Source organism: Netta rufina (genome assembly GCF_964035555.1).
Source record: "Netta rufina genome assembly, chromosome: 1".
NCBI lineage: Eukaryota > Metazoa > Chordata > Aves > Anseriformes > Anatidae > Netta > Netta rufina.
Genome location: NC_140123.1, coordinates 203,499,973 through 203,527,825, shown reverse-complemented (window position 1 = coordinate 203,527,825; position 27,853 = coordinate 203,499,973). Strand labels below are relative to the sequence as shown.

Below are 27,853 nucleotides of genomic sequence, written 5' to 3'. Positions count from 1 at the left end.
ATGGAACAGGCTGGTTTCTTGGCTGGGGGAACGGCGGGTGCTGGGTGGGGGGCTGGTGCAGGGTTTGGGCTCCAGGACCAGCAGGGCTGCTGCAGTTTTGAGCTCGTTTGGAGACCCAGCGCAGGTTTTGGACGGTCCCACCAGCAGGAAGATGTTAAAACATTGGGATGAGCAGGAGGAAAATCAGCCCGGGCCTTCAGGGATGCCCAGCTTGCATTTCTGCTGTGCCAAAAAAAAAAAAAAAAAAAAAAAAAAAAAGCAGGATAGCGATGAAGACCTGCCCCTAATTAAGGGGATGAAACTCAAAAGGGAGGGATGCTCTGCTGGTGGGGGTGAGGCAGCCCCATCGCAGCCTGTTGGAGTCCCCAGTGCCTTTAAAAAGTTCCCAGTGCCTCTAAAAGACCCCAGAAGGCCAGCCAAACCTACGCTAAGCACCGCAGTGCCAGCATGTGCATGGTGTGCAACCATCTGAGGTCGAGATGCCTGGGTAGCCAAAGCAGCTACAGCATTTGTGGGTGCCTCTGAGCAAGGAGGAAAGGGGGAGATCCCCTTTTAGTGCCCCTAATTCTGCATTTTGCCCACCTCACGGCTGGGTCAGGCTGCGAAAGCAAAGCTGGTGACCCCGTGCCAAGCATCCTCCAAAGGAGGGACAGCCCGCAGCATTTCCATTTGCCTCTAGGTGCCCAAAATAAAACACTTTGGTTTTGTTCTAGGTTGGATGGAGCAAGTTTCCAATTATGCAAGGGGGAGAGGAAAAAAAAAAAAAAAAAAAAAGAATTTAAGTATTAAAAGCCAGTGTTTTGCATCAGCCTCTGTTCCAGCTGCCCGTTCATCCCCGGTTTCACAGCTCCGGCACCGCACGTACGAGGTGCTCGCGGCTCCTTTTCCACCCTTGGAAGCAAGCACTCTTACAACAGATCTAAGATAAACACCCCTGCTAGCATATACATTTTTATTAAGAAAAATGAACAAAATACATTCTCTCCGTATGTACATTACATACAACGTAACTACAGTAGGTGTTCCTCGCAGCGCTCGTCCACTCGGGTACAGCATGAGGCTCGCACGTCAACCCAGCAAGGACCAAAGGTGACTTAATTACGCCAAGGAAGCAAATGAACAGCCCAGGCTGGACAGAAATAACCCATTTAGCTGGAAGGGGCAGGATGGGGAATCACCATAGCCCAGGAATTAAGTTTGCACCCAGCAGGTGCATTTGTTTAACTGAGCTCTTTGCTCTGGCTGAAGGTCTCCCCAGCATCCCATCGCTTCTCGCTGGAAATACAGCTTTGGTGGTTAGGAACAGCTCCTACTTGCTAGGTTTTTTTGTTTTCCAGCACCACAGCTTCAGAAGTGAAGGTGCTTGGCCTGTCAAAACATCAACGGGAAGGAGAGAGAGGGAGGAAGGCTAAGGAGGAGGAGGAAGTGAGGAAATTCAGCATCCCCTGCTGGTGTCCCTTTCCACTTACCAGGGCAGACAAGAGGGGAAATTAAGTCAAGCCACTGCCTTGCAGCTGAGGAAGCAGAGATTGATAAAAAGACACTTGCCTCTTAAGAGCTGAGATTGGTGTTGTGTTGTTTTGTTTTCTAGGCTTCAAAAAAAGTCACTTTTCAGCCTCAAAGTAGGTTCTTCAGTGTACAGACCCGGTCACACGCTGCAGCACTTTTCTATGCCGTGAAACATGAATTGATTCAAATCCCTTGGGCAGCTCGTTACAAAGTCAGGTTATTTAAAGTTTATTTTCTCATCACTGGGGAGAAAAACCTGCTCACTGGTATTTGGGAAGTTGAGATGACTGCAACCATTGGGGTCACCGTTTTGGTTTGGCCTTCCCACCATCATGTTAATTAAAAATGTAGCTGAAATTCCCTTAATCACCCCACAAGAAAGCTGAGAGCATTTTTAGGTTCTAGCAAGCTTTTAAGGCCAGGAGACATGGTCTGATAGTCGATCGTGCTGCACAGCCCCGATATATTTAGGAGTTTGAGCCCAGCTGGCTTCTCCTTCAAATTGCTGCAGAGGGACTTGGGGGGACAGGGGATGGGGACGGGAGCTAAGGAAAGTTTATTCAAGGCTTTTCTCTCTCTGATGCTGGTGGGGCTAAAGCCCAGGATGAAGCTCCAGGACTAGAAGATGTGGTACAAGACCAGGATCTATTTGAAAGGGAACCAGAGGATCCAAGTCACGTGAAAAAAAACTTGCACAAAATATCAGAGCTGCCCAAGAACCTTCAATTTCTTCCACAAAAGAGAAATCATGCCCTAAACATGCGCTCTCACGAGCTACTACTGCATTATCCAAGTCCACTTCCCCCTCTGTCCTGCTACACGGGGGAAATAAAAGACTCCCCAGCTACCTGCTGCTTGTCTACAGCGGTAAAGGATTCAGGATTATGCAAGTGGGAGGTAGAAACCCTACAACAAGGATTGGGGTGAAGCTGGGAGGGCTGGTATCATCACCTTCTCTTCGCTAAGATGCTAAAACAGGAGGGCAGGCTCACCACAGCCCTGCATGCCGGCATGGCAAAGGGGACAAAAAATTAGGAGCATGCTGGAGCTCAGCACCCCGTGCTCCCCCTGTGGAGGAGGATCCTTGAATCCTTCAGGAGATCACAGAATCACAGAATTTCTAGGTTGGAAGAGACCTCAAGGTCATCGAGTCCAACCTCTGACCTAACACTAACAGTCCCCACTAAACCATATCCCTAAGCTCTACATCTAAACGTCTTTTCAAGACTTCCAGGGATGGTGACTCCACCACTTCCCTGGGCAGCCTGTTCCAGTGCCTCACAACCCTTTCAGTGAAGAAGTTCTTCCTAACATCTAACCTAAAACTCCCCTGGCTCAACTTAAGCCCATTCCCCCTCGTCCTGTCACCAGGCACGTGGGAGAACAGGCCAACCCCCACCTCGCTACAGCCTCCCTTGAGGTACCTATAAAGAGCGATAAGGTCGCCCCTGAGCCTCCTCTTCTCCAGGCTGAACAAGCCCAGCTCCCTCAGCCGCTCCTCGTAGGACTTGTTCTCCAGGCCCCTCACCAGCTTCGTCGCCCTTCTCTGCACCCGCTCAAGCACCTCGATGTCCTTCTTGTAGCGAGGGGCCCAAAACTGAACACAGTACTCGAGGTGCGGCCTCACCAGAGCTGAGTACAGGGGGACGATCACCTCCCTAGCCCTGCTGGTCACGCTGTTAAATGTGGATGCAGATGCTGCATCCACTTTAACCATGGACCTTAGGGGAATCTGGAGGCACAAACTGTTTGGGTTGCAGTGAATAATCACGTGGGGGGGAAAAAGAGTGAATAGGGGAACACCCAGAGGGGACCACGCTTTGCCCGTTATCCTGGACAGCAAACACACGAGTGAGATTTTCCTTTAAAACAGCAGCAAAACCCAAAATCTAACTGGGTAGAGCCAATCTTAGAGCAAACAGCTGGGGGCCAAGACAACACAACCCTTCGCCTCCACCAAGTATAAATTCAGATTTCAAGGTGCTGGAGTGAAATGCTGACAGCTGCTGCAAGTCCGTGGCTATATTGGGAAGGAAAGCGCTGAATTTGGGTCACAGCAAGCATTCGGAGCCCATCACACCAACAAATTGAGTGCAGATATGTGAAAGCAAAAGGGGACAGCAGCAATATGCTGCCTTCATGAACCGATGCTGCCCTGCAGACCTCCAGTCCCAAGCCATACAGCTGGCATTACATACAGCCCCATGACCACTATTCCCCTTGTCAGAGGTTTCCGTATATAACCAAGGCATTCATAAATAACCCCAAACACCATCCAGCTCTCGGAGCTCTGCCAGAACACCAAGAGATGCCCGCCTCCTGGCATCAACCGTGACATTTTCTGGTGCAACCCTTTCAAATGGCAACAAACACGTCGTTAACTGGCTCCAAAGCCACTCTGAAACTGGGTTTAGATGCTTTACCTACAGATAAAAGCACGTGGAGTCAGTTTATCTAAGCACTGAGCCACGTACTATTGTACCAGTCCCAGTACAGTACGCTACTCATTCCACTCTGACATCTCACTACAATAAAAGTTTTCAGTAAATCAGGGGTTTTGCCCAGAAGTCATGACCACAACTTGAGTTTCTAGCATGTTTTCCGCATCACAATATGATCAGGGCTACCATCCCCAGAGGCATTTAAATACACTAACAAGCTTCCAAAAGTACATTGATATTTTAACAATATTTACACTTATGTACTACTAAATTATCCTAAGAGCAAGTCACATCGCTGTTGTTCTTAAACTCTCCTCTCACAAAATAAGACATCTCCAAGCTGTCACGTACACTTACTAGGATGGCCAAGCTCAGTTTTTGTCACTGCTAATTTCTCCTTATCACAGCAGCAAAAATTTATTTTTAAAGTGGGCCCACCTCTGTTTCTGCGACAGCTCCAGCTACAAAACAGCACGAGCACTGCCAGAGACGTACAGGAATTAGTTTTACCGTTAGGGCATCTCTTGACAACAGGCAAATATTCTTCAGCCCCAAGACAATCCTCACGAATAAGCTAAAATTCAAAGCATACACCGGGACTCAAGGTTTCACGATGTCTTCCCACTTCTAAATACAAAGGTACCGAATGGAAACGTATCTGGGAACGTAGATATAACATTTTTTGCCATTTTTCCTAAAAGCATCACAGCATTACATCAACAGAATTACTGCACGAAGGGAGATGTAGGAGCATCCAAGCCCAAGGCTGCTCAGAGCTAATCCACACTAAAAGTTTAACTCAAGGAGCTCTATGAAGTCCGTCCTTCTCCATCCTGAAAGGCACAGTGTTACAGGTACCTGCCACCTCCCTGCCTTCAAAACAAGTGGCATTAATGCTTTTCTTAGAGGAAGAGCCAATGGAGACAAGATGATTCGAGTGTTTTCCAGAACCCAGCTCTGAATTTATCGCCCGTTGCCTGCAGCGTTCCCCGGTGCGAGCTTCCACAGCAGGGCGAGATGGGCGCAGAGCGCAGCAACAAAGAAAACTCCCTTCTAAAAATGTGCAGGCATCAGGAAAACGATTCAGAAAGCAGCTGTTCCACAAAGCCCTGCGGAAAACACTCGTGCAGAGTAATTACCCTGCCGTGGAAGGAGCCTGTTCTGGAAGAAGCAGCTAACGGAGACCCTGGCACTTGTGGCTGCTTATTAAGGAGAAACAGAGATAAAGCTATCACCAGCCCTTGCCACTAGCCCCACGCCTCCGAAATTCCCTGCACGGCTGCAGGTAAGGTGGGTGTGAGGCATTTACTAACAGACTCCCCCGTCATTAATTTTTCAGGCTGGGTTGTTCTAGTTAGTGAGCAAAAAAAGAAAAAGAAATCAGCAATCTAATTTAGGCTCGTCTCTGCAACCTTATTTCAGTACACACTCGATGCAGGTAAGCTGCAGTAAGTTCTTTAGGAAAGTTCCCCTGTTTCAGTCTAGTTGCTACAGCACAAGGCACAAATACCCTCGAGAGAAAAACCTTTTAAATTGGGACTTCACAGCTCGGTTGGCCAAACCCTGCCTTTATTTTGAAAAGGGCAGAAAGTCCAAGCTCAGTCCTTGAGCTAGCACGTGCCTGTGTGCGCCCAAGGCAATCCTGGGCAAACAGAATCAGACCCCGATGATTATTTACATGGCTGGGTATCACTGCCTAAATACGACTCCGGGATGCTGCCTGGAGAAAGGGCAAACTGGACTTGTCCAGGACAAAATTTCTCCTTCCTCATTATGCTCAGAAAAAAAAAAAAAAGGAAGAATAATTACGTTACAAACATTGCATTTAAAACAGCCAGAAAACTACAACTCATGTTATGATAGAAGCACTCACTCCTGTAAGTCACTCTGGAAGAACCCTGAAGGACTTCTGCCTTGGGATGACCATGAGGAGCTGTATAAATATTAAGAAACTTATTTTTTTTCCTAATTAAAGTGGCCAAAATCAAACCTGACGGGCTTCATTTCTCAAGGACAACATCACTCCACAGGTACAGAAGTGAAGAATAAAGAATTCTTCCCATACAGAATACTTAAGTGTTTTCCAAAGAGCTGATCCACAAAATAATAAGTTAATATATTAATTTAACCTACTGTAATGCGAAATTATGCAGTGTTAAATCTATACACAACGTCACCTCTTTATATAAGCTAAAGGCAAGTAGTGTGCTTGTCTTTATGCTAAGCAGCAACCCCTGCTACAGTGCACTGTGCTGGGAAACATTTTCAGGCGTCTCTTTTCAGATCGAGGAGATTTCTGTTCTGTTTTTACTTCAGCATTTCCCTAATGGTCACATCTAACACTTTCCTGAATCACCACCAAGATCTGAGTGTATTTCAAGTCGAACTTTCTGTTCCTGCTCATTAATAACTGGCTTATTTTGAAAGGAAATTTACACTTCCCTGCTCAGAATTTTTTAATTGGTTTTAAAATCAGGTAGTGTAGCATATAGCAATGCAACGAAATAATTCAATTTAAGGACAGGGGACCAGGAAATACCCTTGGCAAAGCTACAAGCAGCCTTCGCTTGGGATTAACTTCCCCGGCCACAGGGTGCCTCTGCTGCTCCACGAATACTCCGAAGCCAAGCAAATCGTTCCTGTTGGTTAATGACCAGCTGCAATCCATAAACTGTGCTCATGTGAGATGAAATCGATCGGCTCGGGATAAAGGTAGGTCAATATTTGATCATCCTGAAGTGCTCTCGTTCGCTAGGATTGCCTGTCCTACAAAAAGCAAGGCTCGCCTAGCTCAGACTACGCTGCAGCACGGTGACCGAGCCAGGCTCTGCGTGCACCCTGATAAAGTGAGTTTTGATCGAGTTTCTCCAACACCAACCAGCTCAGCAGCCACTCTGTTCACACAGCCTTTAGCATTTCTCAACTCCCACCACCTACTTGCCACGGCTCCTCAGCACAGCTATTTTTTATAGGCTCAGAGGTGCGTGAATATAGGTACGGGCTGCAGCTTTTTGGCTGGTTGTGTCAGGTGGGCTCGGTTCAACCTCGGTGGAAAACTCAATTTGGAAAACTCCCCCAGGGTTAGCACCACTGCTAACTACATTCATATCCCAAACTGTAACTAGCTGATAACAAAACATCTGCAAACCTAGCACGTTGGAAAACCTTGCAATGACCTAAAACTTTCCATGTCACTGGAAAAAAAAAAAATCCCATGTTTCAAAGAAACAATTTAATCAGATTTCACTTTATGCGCTACGTACAGAGCGGATTCTTCCACAGACATCTGATTTGCCATCCACCAACGTATACAATTTCTAAACAGCCTCAAGTTACAGGTTACTTAAAAGCATTGCATCTGGATAGCCCTCCCTGCAGACAAAGCCAAGCCCAACCTCTATTTGCGTTGTTCCTTTCTGGGCGATTTAACACTGGTATGGGGGTTTACAATTTATTTCTAATGCGCCAGACCTACGGAAGTCACACAAAGAACATGATAAAGAGGCAGAACAATGCAATCAAAGCAAGCAGACACTCGAGCTCTGAAAAAGACACTTCACTAACTCTTTATTTCAAGAGTCCAAATCGTCTTTGCACACACAAGACTTCCATCAAGTTCAACAGGAGCCGTGTAGCCATAGTGAGGGCAGCAATGACACCCTACCGGCATGAACATTTCTGGACATCAAGCTTTGCAGTCACACAAATATTTACATCAGCCAGTTTGTACTGAATGCTTACTGACACTGAATGCAAGTTGCTAATGCTGGGTACGCGCGTCCTTCGTTCCACTTCACAGTGCAGCACCGAGCCCTTACCTTATTCATAAAGAAGGCTTTCAGCGAGGAGGAATATATTTTCTATACATATGCATCAGCTGGCTTTTGAAGAGGTTTATGCTAGAAAGGCCTCCCTCGTGCTCAGACTGAGGTCTAAAATGCGTTTAAACGTGAGTAAGCTGCACTACACAGAGAGGAGACAAGCTGTTTGGAGCAGACCTCTTCACATTTACACATTGACAAACGCACACAGAAGCGTAAAGGTGGATGTAAACGAAGACAACCTGCTTCAGAAATCCTACACCCAACGCGGGGTCAGGTTGCAGAGGTTGGGTGTGCGCGTGGAAGACCCAGTTCTGCAGAGCTCTGCGAGGACCTGCACGGTTTCTCAGCAGGAGAGCACGGCAGCAAGAACAGAGCGATCCCTGAAATGGAGCCTGTGCAGACAAACCCCAGCACTCCCATTTTCTGACAGTTCCTCCAGAGTTTCTCCCCCTTGTCTGTCAGGTCTAAGTGGAAGGCTCCAGAGAGTGGAAGCTAGGCGTTCAGGTATTTAGGTTTGAAATGGATATCAAATGCGATTTGACATTGCTGCCAGCCAGGATCTCAGACAAGGAGACAGACAATTTGTAACACATGCTCCCTTCACATGACACGCTGCGATTACAAGACTGGAGACACATACATTACTATTACCTCAACACACGCCAGTGTCCTGCTGCCAAGTTATTCAGCTGCTGAGAATGAAGTTGTAGGACAAAACAATATATCATGGCTAGCTACATGAGCGAAGAACCACCACCCCCTCTCCCATGAAACCCAAAATAAAACCCATCATCTTTAATTCCAGACAGCCCATGAATCTCAATTTTTCCCGACAGGCAAAAAACAATCACCGCGTGACGGGGTTTTATTTTCTTCTCTTTCCCCCCCTCTTTTCTCTTTACATTTGCTAACTCAAAAATTCAAAGTCAGAAAAAATATATGTATTTAGTCAGAAGTACGTCAGTTACATTTTTATTAACCTACTCCAAGGGAAAAGCTTCAGGGATTCACCATACAAGTATAAAACCCCTCTCAAACACCTAGGGGTTACTATATTACTTCATCCCAGCAGTCAATCAATGCAGTAAAAAAATTAAAATACTGAAAATGGATGCTTTTCCCCCTCTTCCACGTGTCCAGTGATTGCTCCGTTACAGCGTGATGAGGTCTACCAGGTTGCCTTTCGGAGGGGTCATGTTGTCTGGAAAGAAGTTGACTAGTGTATCAAACAGCTGAGTTCTCTGCGCATAAGTGTGGTCGACGTCTGAAAATCCTGGGGGAGGAAGAGAAGGGAAAGCTCGTCAGCACTGACTGCTTTAAATGGTTTAGCTGCAGAATACATCAGTTTCTGATTCTGGATGGCTGTTGGCTATCTGCTGCTTCTGCTTTAACCCCTTTGCCCACGAACATGTTGCTGTAGCCAGTGCTGAGTGTTAATTAACAGCTTGATTCCCCATTGCAGCCCAGCTCACATCTGTAGTGTCGTACCAACAAGGCTGCCAGCTCCCCATCCCACCTACTACAGGCCTGCACACACAGAGCTCGTGTCACCCCAAGCCAACACCGAAATTAAAACTCCATAAAAAGCAATAAGCAAACGGCTGTCAAGCCCGTAGACGTCCCTAAAGAAATTGGGGAAGTGACAGTCCTCAGGGGACCGTTCTGATGTCCCAGAAAACAAGATCTCTGCAGCTATTTTTGTTTGGTGCCTCGTTTCTTCTGTCCTCAGGCTCTCCTCATTATCTCACGGCTGTCTTAGCCAGAACTGGTACTTGTGCTGCTTGCAGTTTTTTCTCGAGACAAGCTCTGCTGATGGTAGGAGTCCCAAGTTAAGAGCTGTTATTTAATCCCTGGACTGCACTGAGGTCCCAGCCTGAGTCTTGGCACAGGGTCTTCGCCAACTCGATTTGTGAAGTGCCTCCTCCCGACAGGGGAGGGTTTAGTCTACCGCAGCAGCATTGTTTATCCAAATCCCCATACTTAAACCATCAACAGCAAGAACAATAGAGCGGGCATGCAACAATTTCCTCTGCTTTGTATTTGCTTAAATCACTGGTATCTCAAAAAGAATGCTTTTTAATTCACTCTTCAGTTAATCAAAGCCAACCAAGTTAATCAAATCAAGGAGGGCTTGGTTGTTTTATTTCAGCAGCACTACTTGATGTATGATGTCCTCCTATCTGTAAAGCCAATCTCTTAATACAGCATTGTACTGTAAAACACAGCAGTGTTACTGCAGGATAAACTAATTAATCTTTTAGAGCACTTAGACCTTGAGAGGGGAGGGCAAGCATTCCTGAATCAAGTGCTGTCTTTCTTCAAAAACCCGTATTTTAAGAAATAGCATGAACTGGGTAACATCCTCCAAAGCAAACAAGCTCACCAGAGCTTCCTCATCCAGCAGGGCAGACAGAGCAGTGGCCTTTTCCTTCCCTCAGTTCCTTAGATTGGGAATTACACATTTGTCAAAAAAGTGAAGTCATCCATGCTCCCAAGAAGAGCTCGGTAACAGGATGGCAACACAATCACAGGAACGTGAATTATGCCAATGGTCTTCCTATAGCTCGCCCAGGATTAACAGCTGAACCCTGGAGAAGAGTTAACTGGATAGAATAGCAAAACAAATTATGGCTTTGGCTCAGGCCTCCTGTTTTCAGACCTACACGCCACTGCTGTCTTCAGTCTTGACATCCTGCCCAAAGAACTCGTTTTGCAAAGAACAGAGCGAACCAAACTACTCCAGGAATTGCAGCTATCCCAGCAAACAGAGCCGTAGCCATGCTGTGAGATTCCAAAGTGACATGACGGGAGTTACTTTATTCTGACCAAGGCTTCTGTTTATTTGGGTAACAGTAAAGCTTCAGATGTAATAAGAGACACAAAATACTCCCCAGAGGCATGGATTTAAAACCACTGGTGACAGATGTTTTAAATATGGGCTTGAGGCATTGGACACTGGTCATTATACTCCCTATCAAATGCCTGTAATGTGGCACTTTGTGTATTCAAAGCTAAAAGGGCTCACAATACTCCTAAGAATTTTAAGCTTTTGATATATATATATTTTAAAAAAGAGCAGAAATGAACAGTAATGATCTTTACGAGAGGGAACATACTTAGTATGATTCTTCTGCTGCACAATACTCACCAAGAGTGGTGAAATCCGAGCCAGACTTAAATAACGCTGAGGCAAGAAGCTGAAACTGCAGAAGAGGAGGTGGGAGAAGAAACAAGTGTTATTAACTGCGTGGGGAAAAAAAAAAAAAAAAAAAAAAAAAACAAAAAAAAAAACACCAAAAGATTCATAGTGGCACAGGTGGCTTTACAGTTGCTGGGTTTTCTTTGCACAACCCTCAGAATCACTGTGATATGCATACAAATAACAGCAGTGCTTTCATATGAGCAACACCGTTTGTCACCTTGGCAGCATAAGATGGGTATTTTTTCCAAGATATTTTTTTCCAAGAGGTCTTGGTTAGACCAACATCAGTACAATGATCAGTACTTGACCAGGAGAGCGTGAACGTTTAATTTTATATGTGTTTTTAACTTTTTTTTGCCTCTTTGGTAGATATCAGAGCACAAAAGTCAGGTAAACCCTCTTTCAAGCAACATTCGTAGAGATGAGTGTGGTACAGCCTCTGCAAGGGAAGATTAGATGGCACAAAAACAGGTTAACTGCTCAAGTGCAGCATCAACTTCTTGAACACAGGGAAAGCTCTTAAATGGTGATAACCTTTCGGAATTGCCAGAGCAGCTCCCATCACAAGCTTGTTCGAAGCAAGGTCTTTTTAAGTTAAAAAAGAAGAAAAAGTCCCTTGCTTGGGAACATCAGAATCAAGAGTGAAAGTGGCTGAACTAACACATTCACAGCTTTATTCTCCCCTAATGCCTCCCCGATAGACAGTCAGCACTAGTTTTCCTCTGCCCCCAGCTGCTGCTGGCAGTTCCTGGTGTCACAGCAAAGCCGTTTTGTCATGTTTCTTCCAAGAATTAGCCAACCCCTTAAAGGTTTGCAATCTTTTGTCTCCTGCGTGTGTCTTTACAGCATGCAGCCCAAGCAAAGGAGGTTAAAAACAGAGGAGAAGCAAATATGTTGAGGGAAAGGGCGGGGAGAACAGCCAGGAATTACATATCCATCAGTGTAACTTCAATTTCAAGAAGAAATGGAACAGAGTATGGAGAAGGTGACAAGTAGCAGCCAAAGCAGATTTGGCAACTACAGGTTGCATCACTTCAATCTAGTTTATTCTGGAGCAGGGCAGCAGGCCCTAGGGATGGGACTCGGACATTTTCCATCTTGACTTCCATAGCACTTTGTATGTTTTTATATGTTATTTATGGTAAATTAGTGAGGATTTGCAAAGATTAAGCGAGCAGGGAGTGGCAAATAGGTCAAATAACTTCACTGGGGGTTGCCATCAATCCTCTGACACCGAAACAGTGCCATAAATGGGAAAGGGACAGCTCTCTAATGAGGACCCCAGGGCTTGCAAGGGTAACTTGGCTTGACAGTCCACCTTCGTTCATCCACAAAGCTCACACTGTGCCCAGACAGGCTGCCAGCACGGTAGCAGGCAGCCTTCAGCCTGTTCTTCCATTTCATCCAGGTTACAATGATGGATCAAGATGCAATTCACTAGGGCCAAGCACAAACCAACAAAACCAGGAATAATCAGACAAAGCAGGACACGTTCTGTTGGATCACCCTATTGCAAAAGTGGCAAATCTAGTAGGAAATGCATGAGAAGGAGTAGGTCTTCAAGTAAATCAAGTGCTCCTTCTGTTATCAAGGCTCTTAAGTTCTCATCCACAATAAGGTGACCACTTTCGGATGCCCTATATCAATTAGCAGCGCGCAGGGAAAGCACTAGAAAAATCAAGTGGTTTGAAAATCAAACTCTATTAATCAGGTTAAAAGGAGTCAGGGTTGCACAGCCTCCACGGAAGAATGTCCAAGAACGAAACAACAACAAGTCACAAATGTGAAAGGCACCTACAAAAAGGTAAATCTACAACTAAGTGCAAGAAGACACAAAAATCGGTAAGATCAACTTCAGTATGACATCAAGAAAAAGAACAGCCTAAAGTAAGGCCTTCTTACTGGTGTGCTGGAATAAATTTGCAGGTTTTTGTGGAGGCTATTATCGCAGAAAGCAATCAATAGAGGCATTTAAGAGCAAGTTAGGAAGATACAGAATTGACAGACTGCAGAATAGGGGGAAGAGGTTGATTAAATACCCTCTTCAGCGAGGTCTGATTACATGAAATCAAAAGGGACTGCAATGCTACACGAGTATTTGCTGCTAGAGCAACTTGGCTCCACGTCAGTACCGTATGTAAACAGAAGCCCAGCCTAAACAGCTCCAAAATTCCTATAAAACCAGTGGCTGAACCCGTGCTCTTTCTGACTGCGAGTGCCATGTCCTGACCACCTTCCCCTGAGCACACAACTGCCTTCGGGGCCTGCTGCCAGCTGCCTGGTGATATGCTAAGCCAGCTTGGCGGGGACAGGGCAGATGCCACGTGCTTCGAGGGGCTCCTTCCTCCCCCAGCAACCGCAACCATCCTGCTGGAAACAGAAGTGAAAACAGAAGTGAGCCCTGCTTGGGGCCAGGCCTCAGGATGCCCAGCTCTAAGAGACCAAACAGCCGGATCCAGGTAGGAACTCGCTGAACTGAGACCGAAAATCAAACCCTCTGCCAAGTATTCCTGTCTCTTCACGCCATGCGTGACAAATTTCCACTGCTACGAGTTCCTCTCCAGCTTTTTGGGGAAGGAGTATCTTGTCTCCTTCCCCTGATGCCGCTGCACTTCAGTTAACCTTGAGTGTTGTGTTTTCACTGCCTTTAAAAGGATGTTTTATGCATCATCTCACGCTTTCAAAGCACTTTCTGATAGAAGAGTCAAGCACACAAGTTATGAACATCAATTACGGACAGCACTGATGCTTAAGCTGGCTCACTCTGCATTTGCATTACAATGTCAGCTAGCCCTGTGATGTTTTCCCAAAGGGCCCTTTCTTTTTTCTTCCCCCATGCATAGCATGGCTGTGGCTTACTCAAGACCAGGTCTCCTGCGCACTCTTATAGCGTGTATCTGATGCAGTTGTTTGTTTTCTTTTCCCCAAGCAGCTCAAACTGTGCTCTAAAGCAATTAATTTCTTCACCAGTTTTTCTACCGTCTTACCTGCTATCCTGTCAGACAGCACTTTAAGTTCTAATTCTTTTGGGGTCTGCTATATGAAACTACCAGCATTTGATTTTTCAAAACATTTGGTATCAAACACCTTCCCCTGAAATCAGTTAGAGCCAGAAGAGCAAAGCCCTCAGCAACCCACCCATCAGATGCCTCCCACTGGGTACCGGAATGAAAGACCCGATTAGTGACCATCTAGGAAAAGCCATTTGCTTAACGTCACGAAGCATCTCTCTAGAGAATTCAATTAGAATTAGAACTCAATTATCCAGCAGAAGCATCCAACTGCTTTCGTCACAACTCCACCTATTTTCTTCTGACATCCTCTTTGCTCACTGGCTGCAGCTACTCCAAATTAAGCCTCCACTCACAAGACAAGTTTCCTTCGTTACTCAATTAACTTCTCTATCCGAGATCCAACCCATCTTCTGAGCTGGGATTAGGGTTCCTTAGAGATAAACAGATCTGGTTAACTAGCGGAAGGTGCATCAACCACATTAAAGACAAATTAAGACAACACCAGTAATATCAGTTCCAGCATTTTCTGACTTCCAGCCTTTGTGTTTCCATTGTTACCGCTCTTTTAGTACTGCGCATACATAACCTTGGTTTCTACCTGAAGCAAAAAACAAAAAACAATTCCACTGTGTGGTAACCCGTGCAGGTTTTAGCCTATTTGCTCAGCTGTTTGCACCAACAGACCCATTAACACCAAGTAACTCCCGGCTGGGATACCTGGCGGGTTGCATGAATCAGACTTAATTCCTCCTCCCCGTGCTCTGAGTGCTCAGATCACAGCAGAAAGCAATTTTGCTCCGCTTTGACCCATTCTGTCGGGACGGTGCCTCGCAGTGCAGGCACAAAGAAGAAGCAAGAGGCTCGAATTCTTTGAGGATGGAGCCGTCACAAGCTGAAGTCTGGGAGGGCTGAACACTTTTTTCAAAGGCTCCTTGGCTCCAAAACCTCTGTTCCTGCAGCACTCAGGCCCTGAGGCTTTACAAAGAATCACAGCAGGACACGAAGAACAGAAGCGTGCTTTTCTTAGCTCCTTCCTAGAACTATTTTTCCTATTTGGGCTTAAATTTTCCCAGAAATTTCAGTCTAACGCAGACCCAAACAATACTTTTGGGCTCCGCTGGCTTTATCTGGCAAGTTTATTAAAGAAAAGGTCTCAAGAATGGAAAGTATGAAGCAGCCTCGAACAGGGGCCTCCAGCCCAGACTACGAGCTAGTCAGGCCTCAAATTGGCCTCCAGGTCCTTGCTCCTTCTCCTCCTGTTCTCCAAGAAAAACAGAAAGCAGCTTTTACTTGCACTTTGTAGGCAATCACAGGGTCCAGCTGAAATCTTCTCTCCACCAAACGCAGAATTCTCTACGCAAATCTCGATCTCGTTGTACAAAATCATCTCACTCCCCTTTAATTGGGCAGCACTGGTCATTTTTTTCCAGCACCACTGGTCATTTTTTCCAGCACCTTCATTTCTTCTGCAGACCACTAAGCAGCAGCAGTGTTCTGGGTGTGATCGCTCCAGCATTCGAGGAACATGTTGTTCTTAGCCTCATATGTGATTGACTGATGTTTTCCTGCTTTACTAGCACATGTTTGTAAGTTAAAAACTAGGGAATTCACTATAAATTCCCATTTTGATCTTCCTTATGTCTTTAAAAGCTTCTTCTTCTGAATATCTAAACCATCACTGAAGGTACATCTATTTGTATATGAACTAGAAGAACACACCCATGCTGGCAGATTTTATTTATTTTTTTTTTAATCAAGAACTACCAATGCCAGCTTTTTGTACAACTTTCATCTTTCCATGAACTATAATGCAGACAAACTTCCATGTGCCCTGGGGATCTACACTCCTTACATAAAGCATCAGAGCTATTAATCCACGGCCAGTAAATGACAAAGATCTGGAAGCATTGAAGAGATTTAAGTGATTTCAAGCAGAAATACAGTTAAAGAGAACTGGATCTGCATTCATGGGCAACAGCCAAGCTGGAGCTGGCATCCAGCCTGTGGCCACTAAAGCAAGCACCCATGAGACACCTATTGCTCACAGGCATCTATGACTTCCTTTTATAAAAATTAAAAAGGAAGCAAAACTGCCATCCCGTTAACATTGCTAAAATTCACAACAAAGAAAGGAAAATCTGGGGGTATGTTCCTCCTGTCAATCATTCATGCTACTTTAAACAAAATTGGTTACTAACGCCAAAGTTAGCTTCAAGAACAGTCTGTTTATTTTCTTTGGCATCCAACTCAAAACAGCTGAAGAGACTTGCCTAACAAAGTTAGAAGAAATTACTTGTATTATAAAACAAGCAAGCCTTACCCTGCAGTGAAATTCTGCTTGTAATATCATACCCCACAGACCAGTCTCTAAGAGAACTGTAACACAAAGTCAAGGATGAACTCATAGAGTTTTGTCCTTTCCAGATTTAACAGCAGGCCTGGAGAGAGGGAGAAGAACACGCAGAAAGGAAGGTGATTTCTTTTAAAACTTGCCACGCTGAGAAGCCACACGGCGTTTGATGGTTGCACAGAGCAGGACAATTAGATATTAATCTGGTATTAATTACGACCATCTCAGCTACAAATAAAGACAGAGCATGTAGGTGTCTGCGCCGAGATGCACAATCAAATTGCTGCTTGAAATCTGATATGGAATCCAAAAAGCCTGCGTCAGTCCTCTGGAAAGCACACGAGCTATTTGAAGATGTAATGCCAGAGCAAAAAGCCAACCCGATGTGATAACCGGAAGGTAAATTGACGTCAACTGGAAATACACCCAGTCGCTACCAGTGCGGCGGCTGGCCCCGTGCCACTGACCAGGCAGATCTGTTCCAAGGCAAAAAGCTCCAGAAGTCCAAGCTTTTTCGACCAGCAACTTTTTTGCAAAATAAACAAACAAGAAAGACTCCCAGAAATTGTTAAATAATTTTAGGAGACCGCTGGAACTGAGCTTTAAATTCTGCCGAACAGCAAGTGTAGATCTGGCAGACCCACGGGACAGACAGAAGCTATTGAATTTTCCTTGGGTCGGGCATTAGGATTGCAGAGGAAGGGGTCACCATATTCACCCAGCTGGTTTGAGCTACCTCAGCTTGTGTGTTAGATCATTAATGTGCAGAACACCAGTAAGTCCTGTGAAAAGGAGTAATTAGTTTTCAACTTTTTATTCTGTTTAAACCCTGCATGATAAAGCTATTTTTACCCCAAATCTTGACTCCACGCAGTCAGGAAATTCATTCTCACAAGGTGGACAAATTCAATACTAAAGACTGAACTGGGAACATCAAACACGAAGAATGAAGGGACTCCCTATTCCTTACGTACACAAGGTACAGCCTTAATGGCAGTTCCTTTGGGCTGCTGGGTACAGTACTCAAGGCAGAGGAGCTTGTTGGTCATACCACAAACATTTTCTGTTCCAGCAACAGGAAGGCACGAGCAGCCAAGAGATGTAGGATATCTTTGGGAGTAGCTGGCCAACGATACCGATGGCCTTCACAGGCACAAGGAGGCTACCAGAACACATGCCACAGAGAAATGCAAAGCACTGAACACAGGACATCATCTTATGTCCCAGGTGGCAGAGGAGAAGATAAGAGAGCACCAGAATCATTGTCGTGTGTTATAGGTTATTACAGGTCCAAATTGGAAGAAGAAAGTGCTATGACACTGGTAAGATTGGGTAGAATTAGGCTGAGCCTCCTTGAAGCGTGCTGCATGGGAAAAATCTCTTTTTCCAGCTGAAGAAAATGAGGAGTAATTATGTCTTTCCTATGCTAGAAATAGCTAGAAAAGGTGTGAAAGTACTTGAGATATGGGACAGACTCAGTGAGAAAGCACCGAACAGAAAACTTGCAGGCACAGCAATTGCACGTTTTATTGGACCACAAATTCATGAAGCCTAACCAGAATTTACAACAGTCAAATGTGATCAGTAATGTTTGTAAATTTTTTTTCCTTAATTTCAGTAACTTTACAATTTTATGCCGTGCTTATGCAAGAAGGCTATTCCCCTTAAAATAACCCTTAAAATTCCCCTTAAAATAGCTTTTTGTGCCTGTATAAAGATCATTTCTCTTGATCTGCACTCTCTTCCTCCTCATCTACCCAACCACAGAGCCGAATGCGTGTGTATTCTAGCTGGCTGCCCCAAGTTCCACGTGGAAATTAATGGCAGAGTCAAGTCAACCACCTTATCTGACACTTTACACTACTTCTTTAATTCCTGCTGTAAAGTGACACGTACTGCGGTACTGGAATCAAAACAGGAAGTGGGAGCAAATTCCTGGAACAAATCAAAGAACATGCCTACAGGATAATATTCAAAACAGAGGAAATAAGAGTTTTAAGGTTTAGCGAGCAGCTTGCATTACAACCTACTTCCAGAAATGGATATAATCGAGAAAAAAAGTTCCTTGCCTCCCCCAGAACTATTTGATATTGACAAGCCAAAATGCAGCGTGAATAGCAGTTTCTATTCACTTTCTACCACACAACCAACCACAGACTCCTGACATTTCAGCAAGTTTATGTTTCAATTAAAGCTCCCAAAATACACACCAGCACGCTGGAATTAAAACAAAGGTCTAGTCTTCGCTATTAAGAGCGCAAAACCTATTTTATCTGGATGTGTAGCTGCAAAATGCCTGTTTCTAAAGCAGTGCGATCCTTAGCATGGAGGAAATGATAGAGCAAAGTATCGTGCGCTGTTTGAGCTTTTCACACTGAATAAAAACAAAATGTAACAGGCTTAAAATCTGTGCTAGAACGTGAGAACACAGTTTACATTTCTTTATGAGACAAGGATCGTTCCTTGTTACCTCTTTTGTCTCCTCAGGGTCTGAGTGATCCACAGTTACATACAAATCATTCTGTAGGTACTTCAGTGCACTGAGAGGATCAGTCTGAGCTTTCTCTTCAAACCTGCAACGAAGAGACACAAAACTTGAGCACAACTATTTCCTTTAGGGCTAAACACAGCTATTCCTACACGGAGCAAAACCCACCCTACAAAACGTTCAGCCAAATATTTCCAAACAAAACAGTATTAAGGGCAGCTCAGCCTCATATTTGCTAGAATGCGTGCTGTCGAGCCAGCCTGAAACACAGAGGAGTGGTTTTAGGGGCTTTAAGAGAGTTACTAAGTATTGTACTCTTACTTAAAACACCCAAAAGCGTATGTATTAAGAAGGTGCTGTATATAAGCATAAAATATTTAGCATAGTTAATTTTCCCATGAGTAGAAGTATGCATAGCACCTCACATGAGGAGCACGGATCAGACAGACAAGCCTCGAGCACTGCAGCCCCAGGGATATTTACATTCCTGACCGCACAGGAACCTGGCTACAAGGAAAAGGATGGAGAACGCTCCCCGCTTCTGCCAGGCAACAAAATAGAGAAGAATGGGGGTGAAAAATAAGTACTGTACTTTGATATTCCACCTTTCAAACAAGCATACACATGTAAACATTGGGTATGCATCATCAGTATTATTTTCTCGCTTTCTTTGAATAAGGGGAAACATTAACTGCTATGAACTCCCAAAGAAGCACGCGCAGCCATCTACACTCAGAAAAGGACTCTGGGCTCAGCATCCTCAGCAAGCAGAGCTGCTTCCCTAGAGCACTGAGCTGGGTGAATAATCCTAAAAAGGATGAGAGTTAAAATTATCTATTTTTCCTCCTATCACCTATCTGCTGAGTACAGGATTAAACTCCGTGTTGTCATCTTCGGAGAATCACCAATGTGCCTTTCCTTGAAAATAACTTTGACAATTTTGAATTCCAGCAACAAGGACCTTAAAAATCACGTTCTTGGTGGCTTAACTGCCGTATATCAATTGTCTGACAAGAATGTAATATATTCATAATATACTTTAATTACCTTTACCAGATTGACAAGGTATTTCAAGTAAAAATGGGCCACATTGAATAGATTAAAGCTACCCAACTGATAATACAGTGTACATCTGTAGCTGACACCTCAAAATCATCTCAAAATTCAAGTCGCTTTGTCCACAGAATGCAAAGACTATGTGTGTTACCTGATGCATATAACATTTGGGTAATTAAACACTACTTCCTCCAAACATTGATATAGATTTTTTTAGATGATATTGTCACAATGCAGAGAGCTCCAGCAATGCAGCCGTCATACCAGCTCTAAATTGGCATGTTTGGCTCCCTCACATACCCCAAGAAATGGGAAAATGGTGCATTAAACCTCAACTTCTGCCAGACAATATGTAACAATATTTACTCTGAGCGCAATTTATGCAAGTGAAAACAAGTAATTCAGAGCTGTCTCTGGAGGCAGTACAGCTGCATTTGCATACTACTACGGGAGTTAATAAATCTCACAGATTACTGGCAAGACTTGGATTTGTTTTTGTAGGTATTCTTATCTAATGCATCACTAACTTGGAAAAAGCCTCATCCAGCCGCAGCGACTGAGAGTTGAGTATAGCAATTTGCTTGCTGCCTCAGAAGATACCATTAGTAAAAACTGACCTTCAACTCTTGGCAGGACCTGATAACGAAGTACTCTCACCAAGAATGCAGAAAAGAAGAATTTATTGGTTTCAAATCATTTGCTGAATCCTGAAAGGTCCTAACTGCTAGAGTTTCTTGCTTAAGGTAACCGCAAGAGCTTGATTTTAAAAGCTGTTGCCCCTTAGCAAATATAAGGCAGCTCTGAGACATCCAGAGTGCAAGCACCACAGTGCAGCTGAATTCTGCATAAGTGAGATCTTTCAAGAGGTTCTGAAAGAGAAACACTGATGACCTCACCGTGGAGGAGTCTCAGATGTGCAAAGGAATTCAGCCCCCAGACTTCATTAGCATCCCTGGGAGCTGTTACTATCTCCTAGCACACTGCTTCGGAAGCACTTCCTTTTCTTGGGAGGTGACAGTACCAAAGCACATGTTGATGAGCAGCAGAGTGAAAACGGAATCTAAAAATTCTCCATTACTCCCCACACAATAGGCAGACTTGGTTTTTCAGTTTTAGAACAACATAGTAAAACCAGAGTGAAGTCAATGATTCCAATTTTGTTGTTTAGCCCTGCTCTACTGCTTTTAATGTTGAACTGTTCTGGTTTTTAATTTTTTTTCTTAACTGAAAATAATCAGCAAAGTTGCAGATCACCATTTAATCGGTGAAGTGATATTCACCAAAACAATTTACAAGGTATTTAAGTTTTAGAAACTTGAAGGAAAAAAAAATAAAAGGACTTCTGAGAAGAAAAATGTGAAACATTTTTTTTCTATACCTGTGCTTTCTTATGAGGTATTTGCAGTGTCTTAGCAGGTATTCCTTTGAAGGTCGACAGAGCTTCAGAGACCAGAAGTCATCTAATCTCATCTTTGGAGAGCAGGACTTGCCGGGATTCCCTCCAAACAAGTAATGAACCTACGCAAACGAGAGGCAGATGAAGAAACTGGCTGTTTATGTACATCCATTAAACAACGACTGTGTCAACATATTTGGAGAGGTTTATTCTGGAAGAACTCTCCCTTTTAGATAAGCTGCTCCATCTTATTATGAACCTCATTAGGTTTACTTTATCCCTTAGGAAATAAAATTCTCTGAAGTGCTTATATTTTAAGATAATAAAACATCCACAAACAAGGTAATCTCTTTCTTTAGGAAAAAATTATAAGCATAAATACTCAAGTACATAACATGAGTCGAAAAGGATCCGATTCAAATCTTGTTGCCCTGTTCCAAATCCCTGATGCAAACACCACAAACTGGTGGGTGACCAACCTCTTTTCCAATCCTGTCCTCAGAGAGGCCAAACTACCATCATCATGAGACCGTAAAAATTAAGGCACCTGCATTAAGGCCTTTCACCATTTAGGGTGAAATGGATTGTATCCATGTAATTGTGAGGTGACTCCAGCAATCAAGACTCAATCTTTGAAGAAGAAAATTTTAAGCTTGTTAGGTAGACTGAGAAAAAGGGATTTTGTAGACTAATGCACTGAGTCCAGTCAGAGCACTGTCAGTGAAGGTACAATACTGAAGCACCAACTCCAGGCAAGCAGCATTTTCCTTGAGTCAAAGAAGACCACGATGATCCCCAAAAACAAGATCCACTGGCCAAGTGAGTGGGAAGTCTTAAAGATGCTCAAAATAAAGGGACAAATCCAGTCCTGCAAACCATAATCTTGGGAGATGACAATAGGCCTGCATCCCCCTCAAGTCCTGTAAGCTCCAGACAACCTTAATCTGTCTTGCAGACAGAAATATTTTCATCTTCTCTAGAAGGACAGATTTATTTCACCTTAATTTGGCAGCCTAGCTGCAAGATGTCTGATATAATTACTACCTGAGTAACACAAGGGAAAGATCTACCTGAATAAAGAGTAAAACAAAAAAAAAAAGGAAAACTATAATGCTAAGAAGAGCTGAGAAAAAGGAAAACCTCAAATCTCATTTGGAGTCAGTCCCAACCATTGCTGTGACTGATCATCTAGCAATCCAGACACCAATCATGGAGAGACTAACTACAACTATATGCAGAGTTCATTAGTTTGAAGGTAGCTCAAATGAAGTAGTCTTTAACAGCCCATCCGATAGCTTCAGATGCAACATCTTTGAAATGCAAAGCTATATTTGCAGAATGAGGAAAATCTCAAGGAATGTGGAAGCATTAAAAAAAAAAAAACGTTTCTACACTTTTTTTTTCTTCACATCATTTCGTATTTCAGGCTCTGAACTGTTGATATTAAACAGACACAAAGGGTCTTCAAATTCTGAGGTTCAAGAAGCTTAACAAGCTACCTTTCTACACAGCTTTAAAAATAATCACTCAAAACAATGTATTCTACATCCCACTGATGTAGGCTCTCCTTATTTATATCAGAGGAGTTTAGAAAGGTCATTTGAACAGAGGTTTCTAAAAATAAGACTCTTCAAAACAAGCACATCAAACAGCTCTTCAGATAAAGCTGGGCAACTGCCACGATTTAGAAACCTTCACAATAATTTACAGAATTCTGCTCTCCATCTCATGGTACTTTACACTTCAAGGATGGAATAGTATTTACAGCCTATCATTAATGCATGCAATGAAGACAAACAACGCAAGGTCTCCATACAGAAGTTGCACCTCTTCTTCCTCAAACTTCCCCCCTTCACCTCCAAACTTTCCCGTATTTAATTAACATCCTACAGAATGATAACTACATTTGTCTTCTTCAGTTTAGGCTGTTTCAAACTGAGTTAAACAAATTATGATGTTTAATCACATAATATCCCTGAAATTTGAAGTAAATTTGTCACTAATTTAAACTCATAGATAACTGAATTACAGAAACATAATCCTTGGGTTTAGGTTTTATCGGTTAACTTGCACAATGCCCTAAGTTTGCTCATCAGTCATGCATACACTATAAACAATTTAAAGCATAATTAAGCAGGTATTTGTCCATTAAAATCAGATAGTTCTAAAGAATGATCCTTTCTTCTGACATGCAGGGGAAGGTAATGCACTTGCTGCAGCAGATTCTTAACAGAATGAAAACAGTGTTCAAACACGCTTTCTCATAGAAATTTAGAGTATTTGGAAGGATGAATGCAACAGTTTTTGTTTAATTTAAAGAAAACTCCAGTTGCTAGCAAGTTTTTAAATCCAGCCCTGGAAGATAATGCACAAAGCTTCAGGTGTTTTCAAGTACGAGAACAGTCAGTAGCTGGCTGCTGGACAACATCTGCAGGTTTAGTAAAATTCACTGCCTACATTTTGATTGCGTGTAGGAGATATCACAGTTACTTTGCATTCATGGAGAAAGTATCTTAACTGGTTATATCAAAACACAATAATGAGTTAACCGAAATTTACCCATCAGATTAATCCAAACACGAACATGAGACGAAAAACTGTATTAAAATGTACCACCTGTGAAGAATCAACCATGCTGGATGAGCAACAAAACTGAAATCAGTGTGTATGTATCTAAACCCACACACCTTGTGCAACTCATCGTATACCAGTTGATGGGCAAACCTTGGGCAGGGCTCCTCCTCCTGAAGGCTTTTACCTGGATTCTCTTTTGCTGCTTGGTCATTTTTATAGACACAAGACCTGTAATATACGACAATAAGTAATGATTAATAAGTAATGATTAGTACCTCGGTAGTATCTTCAGATGTTGCATTACTTGGGAGCAGAATGGTCACTATGAAATATTTTTCATTATGGAGAATAGCATCTTGGACACGTTACAGATACGGGAAACCTAGGCCACAAACTTTAACAAAACTATGATTTCAATCACTGATTTCCATGCAGGCTTAAGGTTTTTTTTTTCCAACTGAAGACCCATTTTTAAAAAAAAGGCACATGTGCCTTCAGAGTGACTGGCCTCATGTTAGAAGAGAACTTAAATACAACAATGCTGCCAGCTCCAGAAAGGGGCAGTGGCAACCAACTACCATACAGCAAATAGATGGAGGTGTTTTCTCAGAATACCAAATCTAGCAGCCACCTGATTTAATACTGAATCCAGACAGGAAAGAGCTGATAGCTCTAGCATGAACTTTTCTCCATCCCCATTCATAAAGAGTAGAACAGTTTCCTTCACTTCTAATAAACAGTACCACATACGCTGGAATTAACAACTTCCATTTTGACTGAATTTGTTGCACTGACAATGAACCCTGGCCTTGAGCATTTCCTACAGGAAAAACTTAATATAAGGACTTCTCCTCCATCCTCCGGTAAAGGAAGAACTCACACAGCTTCCCCCTTTCATGCATCTTTTTTTCTAAAGACTCTGGGAGAGGTGCCTGAAAGGAATTCAGCTGTCTTTAAGATTACCAACCGCTGCATGGTTATAAGTAGTTACTGAGTGACTTGGGAGGAATGATTGTGTAGGATTGCTTTCTAAAGAAATCTGCGTGGAGGTTAGAAATAGTACTCCTTTCATCGACTTACCAGCTGTTCCTGACAATGTCATAAATCCAGAAAGAATTCCTTACATTCTCTTCCCGCTTCTCCTTGTCTTTACTGAGCCCTGACAAGACATGGATTTCATTCAGTTCCGGATCAATGGTAGCCCTTTGAGTGAAACCTGTCATTGGAACTGACAAAAAAAAAAAAGAAGTTACACACTAAAAATGCAGGAGGGACACAAGAAGGGATCCGAGCACCCGACAAAAGCATTTCCCTCCCTCTGAACTTCAGCAGATTTTCCAATATCCAAGGTACAAGCACGAGATTTCATTTAACTAACTTCTGGGGTAAAGAGCATCTCAAGTCCAACCTCACTACTTAGTTTCCCTATTTTCCTTTTAAGTACTTTCACCTCTTCATCTTTCGTATAAAGCCAATACCGATGGACTGAGTGAAGCCAAGCCAGTATTTTTTCTCTCCTTCAGGGTTCTTATTAATTGCCACAACTTAAAACTGTTACAGCACATTTCTAAAGAGGAGCTGTAGAAGTCACCAAGCAAACCATTTACTTCTCGCACGTGCCCTCCAAAACCACGTGAGAGGAAGAAACATCATCCAGAGGCTGATTCCTTCCTTCCCCCATAAGGACAAGTCCTGGGCAACTTCTCTGATTCCCTTCCTATTTGTGATGCCTGGAGGCACAGAAAAAAACATCCAGAGCTGCTGTTTCCTAGGGCAAGATTTCGGGAAACTGCTGTGTCCAAAATTAGAATAAAACTGCATTGCAACAGAGCTAGGCAATCCCTGCAAGATATGAATGGAACAATTATTATTAGCTCATCTGTAAAAGGAAGCATTGATTCCCACATAAATGAAAAAGCTGGAAACTCAAAAAAAAATTCAAGATGAACTCACAACTGCATAGCTCACAGCTTTGTGTTGCTTCTTTTAGGAAAAATATTTCAAGGAAAGGGTTGTCTTGTTTTGTTTCTTGTATTTTCTGAATAGTCGTGGTATAATTACCAGGCTATTCTTCTGCTCCACCTTCAGGTTTGGAAGTATGGTGAAATACTGAGGATTCCAGCAGTTTTCATCATAATTCCCCGAAAAAAGGTCAGCAAATTTGTTTGGCAGTCCTTTTTGTTTGTTGTATAATTCCCATTTCCTGTTTCCCTAGGCAACCATCCTTCCAAAATGTATTTGTGAAGAGCACGTGATCTTTGTTTACAGATCCTGTTTGTCTCATTTCTCTTTCTGGGTCAGTTTACAAAGGCTGGTAAAGGGTCCTGGCCTCCGATCAAGATTTTGGCATGAAAAATTCTCAGAACTCTTGTATTTTGCAAATTCTTCCCTGCAATTAACTGCGAACGACACACACGGCCTAGCAAACAAGCCCTGTGCTAATAAAGCCATTTAATATCGCTGTTTAAGAATACACAAACCGGTGTTTTTGTAAGCCTCTTCTGTAATAGGTTTTGGTCTCATGCTTCTCTGTTTTCATTCGGTGCGCCAGGAAAGTAATAAATGTCAATGTAAAAATTCTGGGCAGCATTTGGTTTTCTCCAGCGTAAGCCCTTACCAAAATCTTTAGTAAAGCCAAAAAATAAACATTTCTTAAAATGCTTAATTCTTATGTAAACGCAAGTAGAAACTGAAATATATTGGGGTATTTCGTTTTCAGAGCCCTGTTGGCAAACTCCTTGCTCATTGCTTTTATGGAAAAGCCTTCAGAGCCCTCATCAGCATCAGCCTCCCTATTTTGACCTTCAATTTTGCCATGAAGTTTAAAGGAAAATTCATCCACTTTACAAGCAAATTGGTACAGAGCAGAGGAAAATAAAGCAGGGAACAATGCTGGCACGAGAACATCTACGTACCTTGTTTGAGCTGCAAAACCACAAGGAAGTTTTTTAAATCAGACTAAAGAGTACTGTGAAAGTCACCCAATAAAGAAATCGAGAGCAAGAAGACAATCAAAGACCAAAGATTATTAATTTTTGGTAAGTATCACGTAACATGTTTCTTTGCATAGTCAGGGAGTGAATCGTTGACCCAAAAGGATTAAATCCGAGGCATATTTGAGATATTTCTGGCAGGAGAGCCATCTAAATTTGATCAGCAATGCTAATGCAGATGGCAAACGTCTACGCAACCCTATCTGCTGCTTTGAACATTCGAGACCATGCCGTGTTTTTAGAAAAAAAGCATGCAAATCTTCAGAGCATTAATACCTCAGGCTCACTGAAATGAAAATTATTATAATCACGAAGAATCTGGTTAGCACATTACCATTGATACAGAAAGCATATGAAACCCGTCTACGGAAGTCTCATCCCTCCTCCTGAAATATTGTTAAATAAATGCATTTTGTACGTAGCTTTCGCTTGATTTTTCTGAAGCTGAAATTATTATTTAAATAACGAAGGAGGGAAAAGTCTCCAAAGTTCAGTGCCTCTGTTTTTTCAATCTTGGTAATAAAATATGATTCATCTGCAGTAACTGCAATCAAAACCAAATTCAAGTCGAGTAATTCCGAGCTTCCCTAAGCAGTACATTAATCTCCTCTTGAGACTGTTCCAAATGCAGGAAGTCTAGAAAAAATACATCCAAAAATATATATAATATGCATTTAGTAGGGGCCTAAGATGAGGAACAACTTGCATAAACTCTGACCTAAGTAACTGCGTAAAGCCCTACTGAAACAGTGCCTTAGCCCACACAAAGCTGGAATCCAGTCTTTTGCAGAAGCCTACCAAAAGTTTGATGCAATACAATTAAACAAAAACCCCACAAATTTGGTGAACAAGTCCCTAAATATAAATCAAAGGAAATAAGGCAAACTACTACACAGTAGGAGGGAGATGCTACGGTATTTTAAAGACAAGAGAAACATCAAAAAGACGTTTGCCAATGAATTCCGAGCCTTGATAGAGCAAAAGGGCTACAGAAAATCATGAGTGA

General features: G+C 43.1%; 1 protein-coding gene across 2 annotated transcripts in view; it reads right to left on the bottom strand.

The window, feature by feature from the left end:
* Positions 1 to 7,493: 7,493 nt before the first annotated feature.
* Positions 7,494 to 27,853, bottom strand: part of MKLN1 (muskelin 1) — a 94,719-nt gene continuing 74,359 nt past the window's right edge. For both annotated transcript variants that reach the window (XM_084282613.1, XM_084282614.1), the window contains 6 exons: positions 24,935 to 25,082; positions 23,968 to 24,082; positions 21,263 to 21,402; positions 18,811 to 18,913; positions 10,923 to 10,977; positions 7,494 to 9,047 (listed from right to left, as the gene is read on the bottom strand). In XM_084282613.1, the coding sequence (XP_084138739.1) occupies positions 8,926 to 9,047; positions 10,923 to 10,977; positions 18,811 to 18,913; positions 21,263 to 21,402; positions 23,968 to 24,082; positions 24,935 to 25,082 (683 nt within the window). In that variant the 3' untranslated portion in view covers positions 7,494 to 8,925. The remainder of the gene's footprint in view (positions 9,048 to 10,922; positions 10,978 to 18,810; positions 18,914 to 21,262; positions 21,403 to 23,967; positions 24,083 to 24,934; positions 25,083 to 27,853) is intronic.